Raw genomic sequence first — 16,700 nt, forward strand, 5'->3', positions numbered from 1 at the left:
ATCATGGGGTTTTCTTGGCAATATTTGTTCATAGCAGGTTTGTCATTGCCTTCTCCTGAGGCTGAGAGCATGTGACTTGCCCCGGGTCACCCAGTGGGTTCAACTGCCAAATTGGGAATCAAACCCTGGTTTCCAGAACCCCAATCCAATACTCAAACCACTATGCCAGGCTGGATCTCCAATCAGTGACTGGTGGTGCTGAACATAACACAGAAAGAATATTCAATAAATTGCAATACCACTAGCACACTGAAGAACATTCTCTGTTTCTGCCTGGAATTTACTAATCTTTGGAGAATTCAGAAAAGGCAAAGGAAACTTTTCCTATTTCAGAGTTAAGACTGAATGTTTACCAAGCAAAAATTCCCAGGAGCTAGAATGATATTATCATTTGCTTACTTGAGTTTTGCTTCTTGTCCAGGACAGAAACACTGCTTTCCTAGGGGGAAAATTAAAATAAATCAGTGTCCACATAGGAGAAGAGGGAGCAAAAAATCTGAACACTCCAGACAAAGTAAAATCTTCAACATCTGGTTTGTTTTCCATTTACTTATTTGACATGCATTTATCACACACTTCACTGAAGGAAATTTCTGGAAGATCACTTCTTATAGCATAGTGGCTGACAATATGTGGCCCTCCAGATGTGTTGGGTTGCAATTCCCTTCATCCTTCACTACTGATCCTGCTGGCGAAGGCTGATGAGAGTTGTACTCCAACAATGTTTGGAAGGCCAGAGGTTGTCCATTTCTGTCACAGAATTATTTTTTTTAAAAAAAAGTTCAGTTCACTTTTTTTAACCCATTCAGAACCAACCAGAGGGTTAAACAGCCAAGAATATATCCCATACCTCAACTACAGTTGTGGCAACTACTTTCCAAAGCTATTCTACCATGTGGTTGGCTCTTCCAAAGAGCTGTGAATAAGAATGGGATGAACTGGATAAATCTGAATCCACTCCAGTGCACCACTCTATATTCTCCACCATCACACCATCTCAGCCCTTCAAACCAAGAAAATTACCACAGTGCTGATGTCCATCTTAATCTTGTTGTTGGGACCTTGGTCCTCATATTGCTTCAAGCTGTGGTCCAGCCCCACAAGTTGGCTTAGAGTATCACGAAAGAAACTGCGATTCCCATAATAGATGGGGGCTTGGTAGCTTAAAATCTTGACACCTGGGATCTCAAAGCACTGAGAAACAGGGATGGGATGGACAAAGACAGTACAGTTGCATTAGTGAACATGGCAGGGCTCCATGTTAGTTTTAACCAATTGTCACATTAGATAATAACTCCCATAATCCCCCATTATCTTGCTTGCTTGAGCTACCTGGAGTCCCTGTACTGGGAAGAAGGCGGGATATAAATAAATAAATAAATAAATAAATAAATAAATGCTGGCTTCTTTTCCTCTCATCTGAACATCTGCCTGTCTTACCACTAAAGCATCCTTAATAAAGGTGTATACAATAAAATAATGATTGAGATTTGAGATCAGCTACAGAGTTAAGTACAATGGACCCTTACCTTACACAGGGGATCCGTTCTGGACACCAGAGACCACCTCCCTCTCGCATAAGGGGAAAAATGAGTATTCTTGAACCCCATTGAATATAATAAAATAATAAAATAAATGTATTATATAATGGGGCTTGGGCGTGGCGGTGCATGCACACCAAAGGCACACACACCATTCATTGTATTGCTGTGCAACTTCAGCATAAGCTGAAAGCTGCATATAGTGCACCTGCGTATGGCACGGGCACAATGTATACTCTTGTCCCAACCACATACACCCAATCCTGCTTTACCAGGCAGCATCTAAGGTGAACAATAGAGGTCTGTTATCCTTTTGATCAGGATGCACCAGACTGATGTTTTCACCCCTCTCCCACCAGCAATCTCAGAAGTGTCACAGTTCCTCCTTATACTGGAGATAGCTTGCCTTGTGGGAGGGAGATGGAAACATCAGTCTGATGCATCATGATCAACAGGAGAACAGACTTCCATCACTCACAATAACTGATGCCTGGTACAGCAGGATTGAGCGTTGGACTATGACTTTGGAGATCAAGGTTTGATTCTCGACTTGGCCATGGAAACCCACTGGGTGACCTTATGTAAGTTCCAAAATCTCAGCCCTCAAAAACTTTAGGGTCACCATAACTCAGAAATTACTTGAAGGCACACAACATCAGGATTGCGGGACTTTTACAATCCCTGTATTTTCCCTGCATAATTGCCACAATTGTGAATATGTAAAACTGTGAATATGTATCAGTGGCAGATGTGTAATTTTAAATTATGCATTCATAACTGTGATTATGAATTCTAGCTTGTATTTCCAGGGAAATCTCTATGGTTTTGGAGGGGAAAGAAAGATGATAGCTATTTTTTCTAATTCTAAAAATCTTTTTGCCAATAATTAATAAAAGAACTCCAACTTATTTCAGAACTATGGGCCATTTAGCTGGATCTGATAACCACAAGTTTTCCACCTATACTACATGCATTGCTTTATCTATTTTAGATCCTAATAAGGGTCAAATATTTAAGGCACAGTCTTATACAAACCTACTGAGACATATGACCAACTGAGTTCAATAAGAGGTGAGTGGTTCTAGGATTGAAAAGTAAGACAATAGCAGGGAAAATGGACACTTGGAGCTAGAAGTAGCTTTGTTATTTGTGTGTGTGCAGCAAATGAAATTAATGAGCACTCTAGTGCTATGGAAACCTGTCAGCAGCTCCAGAAGATTTTTGCTTTCTGTAAGGGCTGCTTTTGGGCTACAATTTCAGACCTATGCATAATGTGCGTGTGTGTTTCTACCCAGCTCCCCACCACCCTTACCTTACTGTTGTATTTGACAGGCTTATAGATCTCTGTATCAGCTGCCCTGCCCAGCACGGAGCATTCGGCCCTGTAGAATTGAGGAAGTGACATAAGAGAGAAATTGGCATTAACCTGGGCAAAACTTTCCAACACCCAGCAAATGCTTGGCTTTTGCTCAGCCATGAGTGTGGCAGCTTTGCCAGTGGATACATTGACCAGAACGTTCTGGAAGCACCACTCCCCCAAAGTATCTTTTCCAGGTTCTTCATGGGAGTTGCACCAATGCAAACACCATGCCATTAGGCAGAGTGATGCAAGTCTTCTGGGAAGTCAAACTGTTTCAGAAAAAGGAGCTGGAGTAGGCAGATCCTACCCTTACTTTGGAGTGTTTTCTTTCAATTGAAGAACAGAACTGTGGGTTCCATGTAGGTTATTCTGGACCCTATGAATTAGCCTTCTGTTCTCAAAATGTGATGGAGGCTGCTGTCTTGTCACTATGTTGAAAGCAAGATTCCACTGCCAGTCTTATGTTCTTATGTAGGACGAATGGGTAAAAGCATCCTGTCCCTATCCTACAGTTCCTTATTACGCCATTAAGGTAATGAGAGAAGCTAACATTGCAGTGCCCTCTCCATGGGAGTACTGTCCCAGTTTCCAGGAAGGGAACAATGGTCTGTGATGGTGAGTGGAGAGTTGAAGTTTGTGCTTATCCCATGTAGATGGGGAATCTCTGATATTCCCTTGGTAGCACAAGGAGGGGCTGCACTGCAGTGAGTTCTAGGTTGCAAGAAGCAATGTGGGAAGATATCCCAGAGTGTAGGGTACTCTTTAACATCAACTTTTTGTAAACCATAGTCCCTCATAGGCATGATTCATATAAATACTTAAAACAAATCATTATCTTTTTGCTGAAGGACACTATATCAAAAGAGACAAAGGCTGCACCTACACTGCAGAATTAATGCAGTTTGACACTGATTTAATGGCCATGGCCCAATGCTATGGAATTCTGGGATTTGTAGTTTTGTGAGATATTTAGCCTTCTCTGTCAAAGAGTTCTGATGCCATGTTGTTGTTTTTGTGTGCCTTCCAAGCCATGGGGTTTTCTTGGCAAGATTTGTTCAAAGGAGGTTTGCCATTGCCTTCCCAAGTCTGAGAGCATGTGTCTTGCCCAAGGTCACCTAGTGGGATTCACGGTCGAGCTGGGAATCAGACCCTAGTCTTCAGAGTCATAGTCCAACATTCAGACTACTACACTATACTGGTGCTATAGCAAACTACAAACCCAGCATTCCATAGGATGCAGCCGTGACAGTTAAACTGGTATCAAACTGCATTAATTCTGCTGGCAGCAGCCTAAGAATGAATCACTATGGGCCCTTTCATAATACACTCATATAGCACTATGGTTGTACTTTAGCTGCCATGGCAACATCCCATGGAATCCTGGGATTTGAGGTTGAAGGAGGGACCATTAGAATCCTCAGCCAGGAAATCCTTTGGTGTCTCTGACCAAAACTACAAACCTCAGGATTCCATAGGAGGCAGCCATGGCAGTTGTGTAATATGAAGGGGTCCCATGTTACATAATAGGGCAAGTTGAAGACTTTTTGCTGTCTGAAGCAAAGGAAGATATGCTCTCCCCTCTGTTCCATACCGATAAATAACATATTTTACTTCAATATGGGCAATGGGTACTGGGACTAGGGGGCTGCAATGTTGCCCCCTCCATCATTACCACCTGAGGCAGTTGTTTCATTTTGCCTACTGGTTAGGCCAGGCTTGTAACACAAAATGCACCTTAGCTTTTAAGACTTGAATGTTATTTCCTGCCTCATCCCTCCCAGTCACTCAAGAAAACTGGCCATGGGACCATTCTGTGAATGCTCTGATTGGATCTAAGATAGAGTAGATGCCATTTTTGACTGTTTTCTGGATCACTCAAGATTCAGATTAGTCCCCAGGACATGACTAGTTGCAATGCTGTCATGAGTGACTTACATTTCCTAAGCCTTAGCTGGATAAGCCCACTGTGAATGGCTGCAACAGTGAAACCATTGTGGCCAGACAATGGTGGGATACAAACCGCCGCTTTGCGGCGCTTCCCCGCCGGCGCCATTTGCTCCGTGCAGGAGCCGCAGCAGCCAAACTGCGTGGCTCCCGCGCAGAGCAAAAAAGAAGCTCCATTTCGGAGCTTCTTTTTGCGGCGCCGCTATGATGTCGCGAGGCGCCTGGCGCAGACTCGCGACGTCATAGGCACCACGACACGTCTGGACGCTATGCGTCCAGTACGTAAAGATGGCGGCGCCCATGTAGAAGGGGCGCCGCCATCTTGTACGTATAGGATACGTACTAGGGTTAGGGGGGTGCAGAAGCACCGCCCCTTCCTAACCCTAGTACGTATCCTATACGTACTATATGGCGGTTTGTATCCCGCCTCAGTTTGCATCTACACTGCAGAATGAATGCAGTTTGACACCACTTTAACTGCCATGGCTCAATGCTATGGAATTCTGGGATTTGTACTTTTGTGAGATATTTAGCTTTCTCTGTCAGAGATCTCTGGCACCCTAACAAACTTCAAATTCCAGAATTCCATAGGATGAGGTCAAACTGCATTAATTCTGCAGTAGACCAGATCCTTAGTCCCTAGCATTGACACTACAAGCACATCCAGAAGCACTCAAACGATTAGAAAGTGTTTGAGGAGACTGTATTTGAAAGCCAGAAAGTCTAAATCATGCCCAGTTAAAAGCCACAGAGGAATCATCACAGGCTCATAGCTGTGACTACCAGTAAAGTCAATGGGTAGAGTAAGGACAGTGTGATACTAGTTACCAACCTCCTTCCCTCCAGTCAGAGGTTGGCATCTATGGCTTTGGCAGCATCCCACAAGCTTGAAAGAGGGCATTTGATCCTACCAATTGGCCTTGATCTAGCCTTTGGTGAGAAGGCTGTGAGGAGGAAACAGAAAAGGAAGAGGTGTGTTTAATTACCTCTGTGTGCGGCACACAACAGTCATCATGGAGAACACAATTCCCACTCCCAGGCCAAGGTCAACACTAAGCACAACCACAGAGAGCCATGTGACCACCCAGACAGCCTGTGTAGGGTGAAAAAAGACAGTGTTGGAATCACAAGAAATCCTGAAAAAGCCATAGAGCCACTGGGGATGTCAGTCTGATGTCAAACTCCCTCCACTTCTATGTTTTATTATCAGCTTTGCTGTAGACCTTGGAAACATTGGACTAGAAGTCCCAGAATCCTCAAGATAAGTGGCCATGCTGTCTAAAGAGGTTCTGGAAGTTGTAATTTAAAAAAATAACTTTTCAAAATTCAGGATAGCAGCATGGGAGTACACTGGCTTTGACTTTCTACTTGCGTTTTACCTATTCAGGTTTAAAGTCTGCCATGGTGAAATCCATATGGAATTTATCCTATTGCAAGGCGTACACATGCCAGAAGGAACTCATACAAAGCTGAAGACCCTTTGCATAATGGCTAAGGGGGATAGTCTTTTACAAGCAGAGTTTCATGGTGGAAAATAACAAAATGTCTTTAGAGGGGACTCCTGATTAAGTTCCCCAATGCCACAGCTCTGCAAGACAGCCAGGATAACCTGTGATCCTCAGATGTTGCTGGATTGCCATTACCATTGGCCCATCAAGTTAATCAGAATTGTGCTTCATCCAGAGGACCACAGGTTCTCTGCCTTGCTGTATGGCCATGTCTACACAGGAACAAAGGACAATTATGTGGCACCTGAAAGGCTAATAAGATGGTGTTGTATGGTTTTTTGTAGGCAAGAACATTCTTTCATCAAGCATATACTTACATTTTGTTGCTTTTGTTATATAGTCTGACACAACAACACTTTCAGAATGTATCTATAATTAATGAAATCAGAAATTCTACACAAAAACTGTGTGTGTTTCTCTTGGCTGGGTACAAAGGACAGGTGAGAAAGCAAAAGTATTAGATAGACTAGGACAGAAGTGGCTCTTTCTTTCCAAAATTCCCTAACACAGTCAACCATGGAATTTATTATTTATCCTCCGTCCTCATCCCTTTCGTGGTATTGTGCCTATCAAATTGTAAGCTATTGTTTTAAATTGTGATCCATCTTGATACCTTTGGCAGGAAGGCAATATATCAAGGACGTTGGCTCTCTGGATCCATCCCTGTAATATATCAATGCGCTTAAGAGACAGAGAAAGAAAGAAAGAAAGAAAGAAAGAAAGAAAGAAGTAATCTAGTTGAAACAATTTGGCAGCTATTTAAAAATCTTTGGTAGGAGGGAAATACATACAGTGCTTTATTTTTAACAACAAGATCAGAAATTGGCCTACTCTCAAAGGTGACCATTGCTTACAAAGTCAATGCGGCTGATCCTCCATAGCTCAGGTAGATCCTGGAACTGTAGAAACATCTGCCGAAGACTGGTGACATTAATACAAGCCAGGACACACTAGAAATGTGAAAGACAATCCAGGTATGATTACATAGGGACATTGCCATACATTCGCCACAGCAAAAGGCAAGATGGAGCATTAAAAGCCTACCAGAAGATGCAATTTTGAACTTGCTTTTGCAGCCACATGCTGAGCTTTCATTCATTAAAGAGGCTGAAAGACACATTTAGCAGGAGTTGAGAAACTGTCTTCTGCACCATACCTCTGGCTACTTAGGGCTACCTCATATGAAAATATGTCTTTAACTGCATCCTCTGTCATCATCTGGGAAGATATACAGAGTTAGGTCCACCTCAACCCATCGACAGGCATGACTAACTTTGCACAGGACTGGTCTGGAAAAAGTACTATACGATCACTCCCTAAGAAACAACCCTATAACATTAATTTTCTGCAATCGCTGGGAACCAGAATTAAAATGCTGGCTCCATGCAGCAACCAATATTGCATGATATCATAAAGCATTGCCCATTACCAGGCCACTTTCCTCCTATAACATTTATGGAGAAAGAAGCCTCATTCAGCAGTTTCAATTAAAAGCTTTCTCCTTGTGGCTTTTGAGCCTATAATTGCTTCCCTGTCAACAGAGATGTGGAATTATTCAATAGCCCCTGAAAAATCAGCTCCAGTCCTCTATGCAGAGATTAAATACTGTTTTCATCTCAGTGCTTCCTCCCACTCATTGTGGAATAGTGCAAGTTCACAATTTACAAAGAACACAGTAAATGAGAGCACCCTGCCCAGAAATAAAAACAAAAACTAATTTAGGAACATTTATCAGTAATTTCACAATAACACTGAAAAGAAAGAAATCAGAGGCAACACCCACAAGAAGGAAGCATCCCATGAAAGACTCAGCGGCCCACTTTGCAACCACTGGAGAGGGTGGTGCTGTAATAGTGTTTTACCTTTTTGAAAATAGTAATGGAATGCAGTGCATTGGAAACAATGACATATGTAATCTCTACAAGTCATTTCCAATTTATGACGACCCTATAGCGAACCTATTGCAGAGGTTTTTTTTCGGTAAGTTTCTTCAGAGGGAGTTTGCTATTGCTATTCTTTGAGGCTGAGAGAGTATGACTTGCCCAAGCTCACTCAGTGGGTTTCCATGGCTGAGCCACGATTTGAACGTTGATCTCCCAGTATCCTAGTCAAACCATTACACCATGCTGGTCCTCAAAATTAACTGTACAAATAATCTGTACATCATTTATACAGATTATTCTTTGTTGAGGACTGGCTAGGAGTAACAAATTGTCCTGTGGATTATGTTTGTCTCCATCCTTCTGTCTAGGTTACCTTGGGCAAATAGTAGAAGAGTGGTCCAATCCAGATGAGAACAATCAGGACAACAGCACTGGTAAAGAGACCAGAAAGCTGTGGGCAAAAGGAATTGATTAGTCACAGCTGACAGAAAGAATTGTAGGCTTGCAAACCAAACAGCTTTGTGCCTTCTTACAAGAACTCCACAGCACCAGGTAGGTAGTTAACATATTGGGTACCAACCATGTGTTCAGTAGAAGTCCAATAAACTGGAGTTCTTAACCAGCTGTGCCTTAGCAGGTAACAAATATTACCACATTATAAAAAATTATGTGTGCATGCACACACCATGACACTTCATGTAACCTTGTCTTGCCAGGCTCACAGCCTCCCTTTCACAGATAGGATTTCTCTTCACATATAGAGTTGCCACACATAGGGCTACCACTTTTATGCCCCTTGATTTCTGCCTGTTAAAGAAGGAGTGGTTCGGTCCATAAAAAGCTAGCAACTGCAATTTTAATGGGTAGAATTGTTTAATCCTTTTTTTTTGGGGGGGGGGTGGGGTGGAAATTGTATATATTGTATTTTTTCAAGGTTGTATGCTGCTTTGATTGTAGTAACAAAAAGTGGGATATAAATTAAAGTTTTATTTATTTATTATTTAACTTTCCCACATTTTTCAGAGACCCTGAACTTTCAGGTCAAGTTTGCCAAGCATCCATCTTTCTTAGATTGTATGCCACGGGCAGGTTTACTCTTATCTATTTTATTGTTTGTGTGTACAGCGCTGTGCAAATCTACAGCACTAAACAAACAAACAAACAATCCGTCTTCCGGCAGAGCACCTGTGCCTTTAACAGCTGCAAGGCAAACAACTTCTAGATTCTGCCAATTTCAAGCTCTTAAAGGTGAAGGACCAATTGTTATTGCTGTGTGCCTTCAAGTTGTTTTCAACGTATACAACTTATAATAACCCTAAGGTGAACTTACCACAGGCTTTTCTTGGCAAATTTTGTTTGGATGGGGTTTAGACTTGCCTTTCTCTAAGGCTGAGAGGGTGGGATGTGCCCAGGGTCACCAAATGAGTTTTCGTGCTCAAGCATGAAGAGATTCAAACCCTGGCCTTCAGAGTCATAATCCAACAAAAACAAAAATAAACTTGTCTGCCTTAATCCTAACAGGCTGCTCTTACTGCTTAACTCTGATATCCAGTGCTCGCCCATTCTTTCTTTGTGTCATCTGTAGCCTTGGTCCACTGCCTTAGACTTCCTTTTCTTTCCACACTTGCTTGTCCTTTTGCCCCCTGGTTTTCCTGAGCAACAAAAATAAACATGCCAACATGGTGGAAAGCAAGGCATGTGGTAGCCAAAGTGCTCCAGAAGCATCTGCCTTAGACATGGCCAGGTAAAAACCTTTTGCTGTCTGAGACAAAAGATCAAATGGTGTCCCACCATCACCACAACCACCATTCCACACATATGAAACCCAACTGTGTTACTGATTGCATTTTCTTTCCATAGTTATGATGGTATAGTATTTTCTACCTCAAGACAGCAGGCAAGCTTAGGGGCAGTAGGGCAGGCTACCTATCACAGACAGCTCTTTCCTCTACCCCCTCACTGCCAATTCCCACAACCCCCAGCATCTGCTGTTTGGGTAACTGATCTATTCTGCCTTATGGTAGGGCTGGTTTGGGCCTTGTACCTGTGTGCATCCACCAGCACTCTCCAAGATGTTGGTTGTAGCCAGTGTGGCTGAACTGGGGAAACAGGTGAACAGGGAGGACACCAGGTTTGAAAGGCCATGAGCCAGAAGTTCCTGTGGAAAAACAGAAGAAAGTAAGAAGAAAACCAGTTCCTAACTGGCAAAACTTGAAACTATTTTGACAGAAGAGAGGTGGTGATGACAGCAGAGCTAGAGCAAGAAAGAAAGCGAGGGTAGAATGCCCAACCTAAGCCTACACAAATAGTTCCCTCTCATGGAGTCTTCTTTGTGACAACCCTGAGAACTCACAAGCATCCTCATAAACTGTTGTTGTTGCTGCTGCTGTGTGACTTCTGGTTGTTTCTGACTTATGGCTACCCTAAGATGAAGCTATCATGGGATTTTCTTGGTAAGGTTTCTTCAGGTGGAGGTTTGCCTTTGCCTTCCTCTGAAGCCAAAAGTTACTTGCCCAAGATCAGCCAGCGGGTCTCCATGGCCGAGAGGGAATTTGAACCCTGGCCACCAGAGGCATAATCCAATGTTCCAATCACTACACCACACAGGCTCTCTTATCCCCATAAATACCTCACAGAATTAGTGGTCAGAGGATTCCTCCCACTGGAAAGACTTGTGGGAGTGGAAGTGGATGGGAAATGGTAAGCCAGCTCAGCTCTGCTGTACAAGTAGCTTCTCTGTTGTTTGGAGAGCTCTGGCAAAGACTCTTCAAAGAAAGATGAGATTCCTGATGTCTGTAAGCCAATTTGACCAACCTGGTGCCTGCCAGATGTGTTGAACTACAACCCTCATTGGAGGGTTGAACTACAATGCTATGGCTAACTTGGTAGTAGGCAAAATGGATCATAGGGGCTTCAGGTGTAGGAAGGGTGCCTTAGGGAATGCAGAAAACTTGCTGAGGAAAAGACAGCAGGAAGGCAGGAATTTCGCTTCTCACAGTATTTCAAGCACAGCTGAAAGAACAATAGTACATGCAGTGAGAAACAATAACAACTCTGGAAATTTCTAGAGTGACTCGCAGTCTTGAAATTTCCCAGTTGAGGTGCCCTTTGTGGAGCAAGAGGACAATGAGGATAGAGCAAGAATGGAGGAGCCACTCCACCCCTGTATCTCTGTGGTGCTCCGCCCTCTTTGTCCAGCACTGGCTGGCTTCCTGACACGTACCACCTGAAGCCTAGGGTAAAAGTCCCATAGATGTATGGCTTTGGCTTTCAACTTACTCCTTTGGTAACACGACCCAGAACTATGAGGTGAAAGCAAAAAACAATCGTGTCTGGGTGGTCAGGTTATATTCTCAAGTGCGCTGACTTGATTTCTACCCCGCAAGATCAGATACAGAGGAGGGGAGGTCAAGGGGAAGCTGGATCCTTCTGGGCACAAGGAAAGGGAAGCAGGCTTGACAGGCAATGGGGAGGTGGTGGAGGGCAGGATCCCTGGCTGGAAGTGTCCAGGTTGCTCCTCTCCACTCTGAGAAGACCCTAGCTCTCCAGGCTGGGCACACACCTGGTTGGGGTCAATGATATAGTGGTGCTTCTCAGCGTAGATCATGGCCAGGGACACTGAGATGGCGTAGGCCACGAAAGTGAGGGCCACCGTGTCACCCAGCACTTGGGGCAGCAGATGCAGGGCTGGGAGCTGGGGCTGTGGGAACCTGCATGAAAGAATGGTGGAATGGGAATCACTGTGTGTCAGGATGGACAGTGCTGTTCCCTTCCCTCCACCCCATCAACCATCCTCAAGACCAGGTCAGCTGCCATATTGCTCCAACAAGGCCAAGGAAATGCCCTTCCATTTCCCAGCCCAACAGGGTGGACAGTGACTGTGCCCTCATTCGGCACAGAGAATGGGGAAGACAGAGAAAAAAGAAGGATCTTACCCTGCTGGGAGATGTCCAACAATCTGCACCTTATAATGAGTATTTAGGGAGGAAGCAAAGCAGATCGCAGTGGCCAGCAGTACCTGTCCAGAATGACAAAAACAAAACAAGGGTGTGTAGGCCATATCACCTGATAAAGAACTCAGCCATCCTACCACCATCTTTGGAAGCATTTGTTGATGTTCCACTAGAAGCTCCAGAGGGTTTCTGGATCTCTCAGATATGCTTCTATAGGGGCACCACACTCAAACTACAAACCCTAGAATAGTGTCATGGCAGTTAAAGAGGTGTTAAACTCCAAGGAGTTTGACACCTCTTTAACTGCCATGACTCTATCCTATAGAATCCTAGGGTTTGTAGTTTGATGAAGCACCAGCAAGCAATAGCAATAGCAAGTACATTTCTATACCACTTATTAGTGCACTTAAGCACTCCTTAAGCTGTTTACAATGCATAAGCTAATTACCTCCAACAAGCTGGGTACTTATTTTACTGACCTCGGAAGGATGCCAAGCTGAGTCAAGCCTGAGCCCCTGGCTGGGATTGAACTCACAACCTTGTGGTTTGTGAGTAAGTGGCTGATTTTAACCGCTGCACCACCAGGGCTCTTTGGCAAGTTTGGCTGAATGCCTCACCAAACTGCAAATCCCAAGATTCCACAGGATGGACTCATAATATTCCAAACATTTTAAAATATGTTTAAAGCATTATAATCTTCAGCACACCCCATTAAAAACATTTCTGCAGAACCAATTAAAAACAAAAAGGTCTTTGCCTGCTGGTGAATATGAGAACCAACTGGTAGGCAACCAGGCCTGCCACACAATGAAATTCCATGGTCATTCTCCGATGTCCTCACCAAAAAACCTTCCTTGAAGATCCTAGCACTCAAGTAGGCTCATATAGAAATCAACAAAAGAAGTATTTAAAAGTTGACTGAGTTTACATAATTTATGAACATTAAGTGTGGCTGCTGCTTGTTTGGCTCACCAGGTATTGTGGACTGCAACTCCCATCAGCCAGCACAACAACTTTGGAGCTTATCACATGGGGCTGCAGGAATGCAGCTAGTATGGAAAGGGGAATGGATGCATTTTACTGCACGCTGGAACACCGCCAACGCTGCTGAAAGTCCCCGTTCCGTTCTGTTCCATTCCCCACCATCCCTAAGGAAACGATTTTCAAGAACTGTTCTGAACAGTTCTTGAAAATCGTCTCCTCTGGACAGATGGGGAATGGAATGGGGACTTCCGGTGGTGTTCCGTAGTGCAGTAAAATGCGTCCTTTCCCTGTTCCGTTCCCATCATACCTCCTTCGTTCCATGCTAGTTGCGTTCCTGCAACCCCGTGCGATAAGCTCCAATGATTCTGGAGCTCCTACCCAAGGATATTTGATCATCCTGATGCCTAACCTGTACTCAGAACAAGAGGCTTCTGTTAGGACAGAATATAGAGAAACATTTTAGTTTCCAATTGGCAAGGGGGTCAAGGCAAGGCTGCATCTTATCATGTTATATGTTTAACTTGTATGTTGAACATAACATACAGTATATACTCGACTATAAGTCGAGAAATTTATGCCCCAAAATTGACCCTAACATTTTGGGTAGACTTATATAAGGGTCAATACATCAGTAGTGCTTAGAAAGGTCCTAAAGCAAGCAAGCCTGATGCCCCAATCTCCATGGAACACCAATTCCTTCGCCCTCCAGTCCGTTTTGCAAGATCTGGCTTCTTATGGAAAAACCTCTCCATTTAAACCCAATTACTTCTTTCTCGAGTCTGTTCTGCAAGACCTGGCTTCCTATGGAAAAAACTCTCCATTTAAACCATCTCTCCAGTCACTTTTGCAAGACCTTGCTTCCTATTGGAAAAAAAGGGGCTTGTACAAACAGCCCAACATGGTCAGCTCTATGCTGCCCCTGTATGCGCTGGGTTGGGGGATGTGGCAACCGGACGCCACACCCCCAACCTGGTGGGAAAAGGAGCCATGAAACACAGCTCCCATTTCCGCCACTACAGGGGCACCATAAGCACCCAGGCACAGAGCTATGATGGCCCTCGTCATCATGGCGTGCACCATGTAAACGGGTACACACCAAGATGCCACCTTGGTGGAAGAAGAAGGGCTAGGAGTGTATAAACACTCTGCTCTCCCTCAGCCCTACCGCGTAAACTGCTGGTCTATGTTCCCCAAACTCTCCATTTAAAACCACTTGTTTCTGTCTCCAGTCTATTTTGCAAGACCTTGCTTTGTATGGAAACAACTCTCCATTTAAATTCACTTGCTTCCTTTCTCAATCTAATGACCATAGAAAATTTAAATAATTTCAAAATAGATGAAGAAGGCATTGAAATAGTTCAAGATTTTCCATACTGTGGCTTAGTAATCAGAAAGGAGGCTGCAGTCAAGAAATCAGAAGAAAAGACAGCCATCAAGGAACTATGAAGAAAGTGCAAAGATATATAATTGAATACTAAAGTTACGATTGTTCACACCCACCATGATGATCTCTCCTGGGATGGGGACCCACATTCGGCTACGATAGCGGTTGTTGATCTCTTTTATTGGCACCAGTACAACCAAGCAAAGACCTGAGATAAGCAGCTCAGCGATGTTGGTTAAAGGCAAGGCTTCCACAACAGATGCCAGTGTCTAAGAGAAAACACAAAGGCATGAACTTCTGGCACTGCATGAATTATTTATTTATTATTTATTAAAATATTTTTATCCCACTCATTATTATTTTTTTAGAGTAAGTGTAGTGTAGTGGTTTGAGCATTGGACTATGACTCTGGAGACTAGGCTTTGAATCCCCACTGAGCCTTAAGAAAAACATACCTTAGAAAAAATAGTTTTTGGACAACAATTCCCAGACTCTCCCAAGCAGCAATAAAACTAGCTGGGGAGATTCTGGGCCTTGCAGTTTAAAAAGTATTTTTTTTAAGCTGTGGGAGGAAATTATTTGCATGTTAGCCCAGAGAAGTGAAATATCACACATACTGCATATTAGTACAGGATCAGGTAGACAAGAGTAAGTAAGGCATGGTACAGTTTGTCCTTGGTATACCTCCCCTCCCCGCCACTCCCTGGTAGATACCAAAATCTGTGGATGCTCAAGCCCCATTAAATACAATAGCACAGTAAAATGGTGTCTCTTATATAAAATGGCAAAATCAAGGTTTGTTTTTTTGAATTTATATATATTTTAAATATTTTCAAGTTGTGGATAGCTGAATCTGTGGATAAAGAATGTATGGATACAGAAGGTCAACCCTCTATGTGTATATTTCGCATTTCTTCACAAGCAAAGACATAAGGAAAAAACACTGAGCAAATACCTGGAAGATGGCAAAACAGCCATCAGGACGTGGCAGAGGAAGACCCAGCAGGCTCTGGAGCTGAGATACCACTACATGCAAGGCGGCACCGCTGGTGAAGGCCTTGACGACAGGCTCCGAGAGGTAGGTGGAGAGGAAGCCCAGGTGTAGTGTGAACATCACTATCTGGGGATGAGGCAGAAGACATCAGGACTAGCAGCTGCTAAGAGTCCTCAGGCAAAAACAAAATAAAAAGCCATAGTATGTGGAAGTGCATGTATAATTCAGATTCCTTTAAGATTTTCTTGTGTAGTTAAAAAGAATGTTTCTTGACCTAGTAGTAGTGGAAGTATGCTTGGAAGTTTAATCACCAAGATCTGAGGAATTGCTGAAAAAGGTTTCCAAAAGGCAATAGAGCAGAATTTAAGAAACACTGACTCTGATAGAGTTAGGTGTGGGATTTTACAGAACGGAAAAACAAAAAAATAGCTCATCAGGCACTGTGTAATTTACACAAGGGATTCACTGCCAAAGAATGTAGTTATAATAAACTAATAATAAAATATTTGTATCCCACCTCTCCCTTTTGAGGATCGAGGTGGGTAACAGCAAGAATTAAAACAGATACAGAAAATAATGACAAGAAAAACAACCCCCCAACCCCCCCCCAGGTAATGGTCAGGTACCCAGACAAAGGATTCACCACTCTTCTTATTGGCTGAATGCACCTTATGGAAACTCACAATGCAACAACCATTCCCCGATGCTAAGTATCTCACTTGGGGGCTTCACTTGGTTCTTAGTCCTCTTCAAACTGCTCATCCCCATCAAGTTCCAGCAGCATCCACAGACTCACCATGAGGAGCCCCACAAGGAAGGCCATGGCTGCAGCCACACCAATGCGTTGCCCCTCCAACAAATCTGCTTCACCAGGGACTGTGCTATTAGACTGCAGAGGTTCAGGAACCAAACGCTCCACCACAGAGCCTGTCATCAGACTGACCACAGCAAAGGTGCCTGTGAAAGGGACAGACGACAAGGGAAAGCAGAGCTAAGTCAGGCTCTGTGTATCAGATACATGCAGAAGATGGACTTTTTAGACTACAACTCCGAGAATCCCCCAACCTGCACAGCCCTTGCTGTCTGGGAGATCTGGAAACTTTTAGCCGAACAGTACTATTTCCAAGCTCTGGGCATGTCACGGTAATA

General features: G+C 43.6%; 1 protein-coding gene across 2 annotated transcripts in view; it reads right to left on the minus strand.

Moving 5' to 3' along the window:
* The window catches only part of LOC149322720 (solute carrier family 26 member 10-like), a 32,194-nt gene that overhangs the window by 7,739 nt on the left and 7,755 nt on the right, over nucleotides 1-16,700 (minus strand). For both annotated transcript variants that reach the window (XM_089482021.1, XM_089482014.1), the window contains exons 3-14: nucleotides 16,348-16,508; nucleotides 15,513-15,677; nucleotides 14,674-14,826; nucleotides 12,172-12,254; nucleotides 11,799-11,946; nucleotides 10,281-10,394; nucleotides 8,610-8,687; nucleotides 7,208-7,303; nucleotides 5,832-5,938; nucleotides 2,854-2,923; nucleotides 1,024-1,194; nucleotides 400-439 (exon numbers count right to left, since the gene is read on the minus strand). In XM_089482021.1, coding sequence (XP_089338147.1) covers nucleotides 400-439; nucleotides 1,024-1,194; nucleotides 2,854-2,923; nucleotides 5,832-5,938; nucleotides 7,208-7,303; nucleotides 8,610-8,687; nucleotides 10,281-10,394; nucleotides 11,799-11,946; nucleotides 12,172-12,254; nucleotides 14,674-14,826; nucleotides 15,513-15,677; nucleotides 16,348-16,508 — 1,386 coding nt within the window. The remainder of the gene's footprint in view (nucleotides 1-399; nucleotides 440-1,023; nucleotides 1,195-2,853; nucleotides 2,924-5,831; nucleotides 5,939-7,207; nucleotides 7,304-8,609; nucleotides 8,688-10,280; nucleotides 10,395-11,798; nucleotides 11,947-12,171; nucleotides 12,255-14,673; nucleotides 14,827-15,512; nucleotides 15,678-16,347; nucleotides 16,509-16,700) is intronic.

Source organism: Sceloporus occidentalis, unplaced genomic scaffold (assembly GCF_023333645.1).
Source record: "Sceloporus occidentalis isolate IW3139 unplaced genomic scaffold, rSceOcc1.0.p SCAF_1, whole genome shotgun sequence".
In the NCBI taxonomy this organism is placed as follows: Eukaryota; Metazoa; Chordata; class Lepidosauria; order Squamata; family Phrynosomatidae; genus Sceloporus; species Sceloporus occidentalis.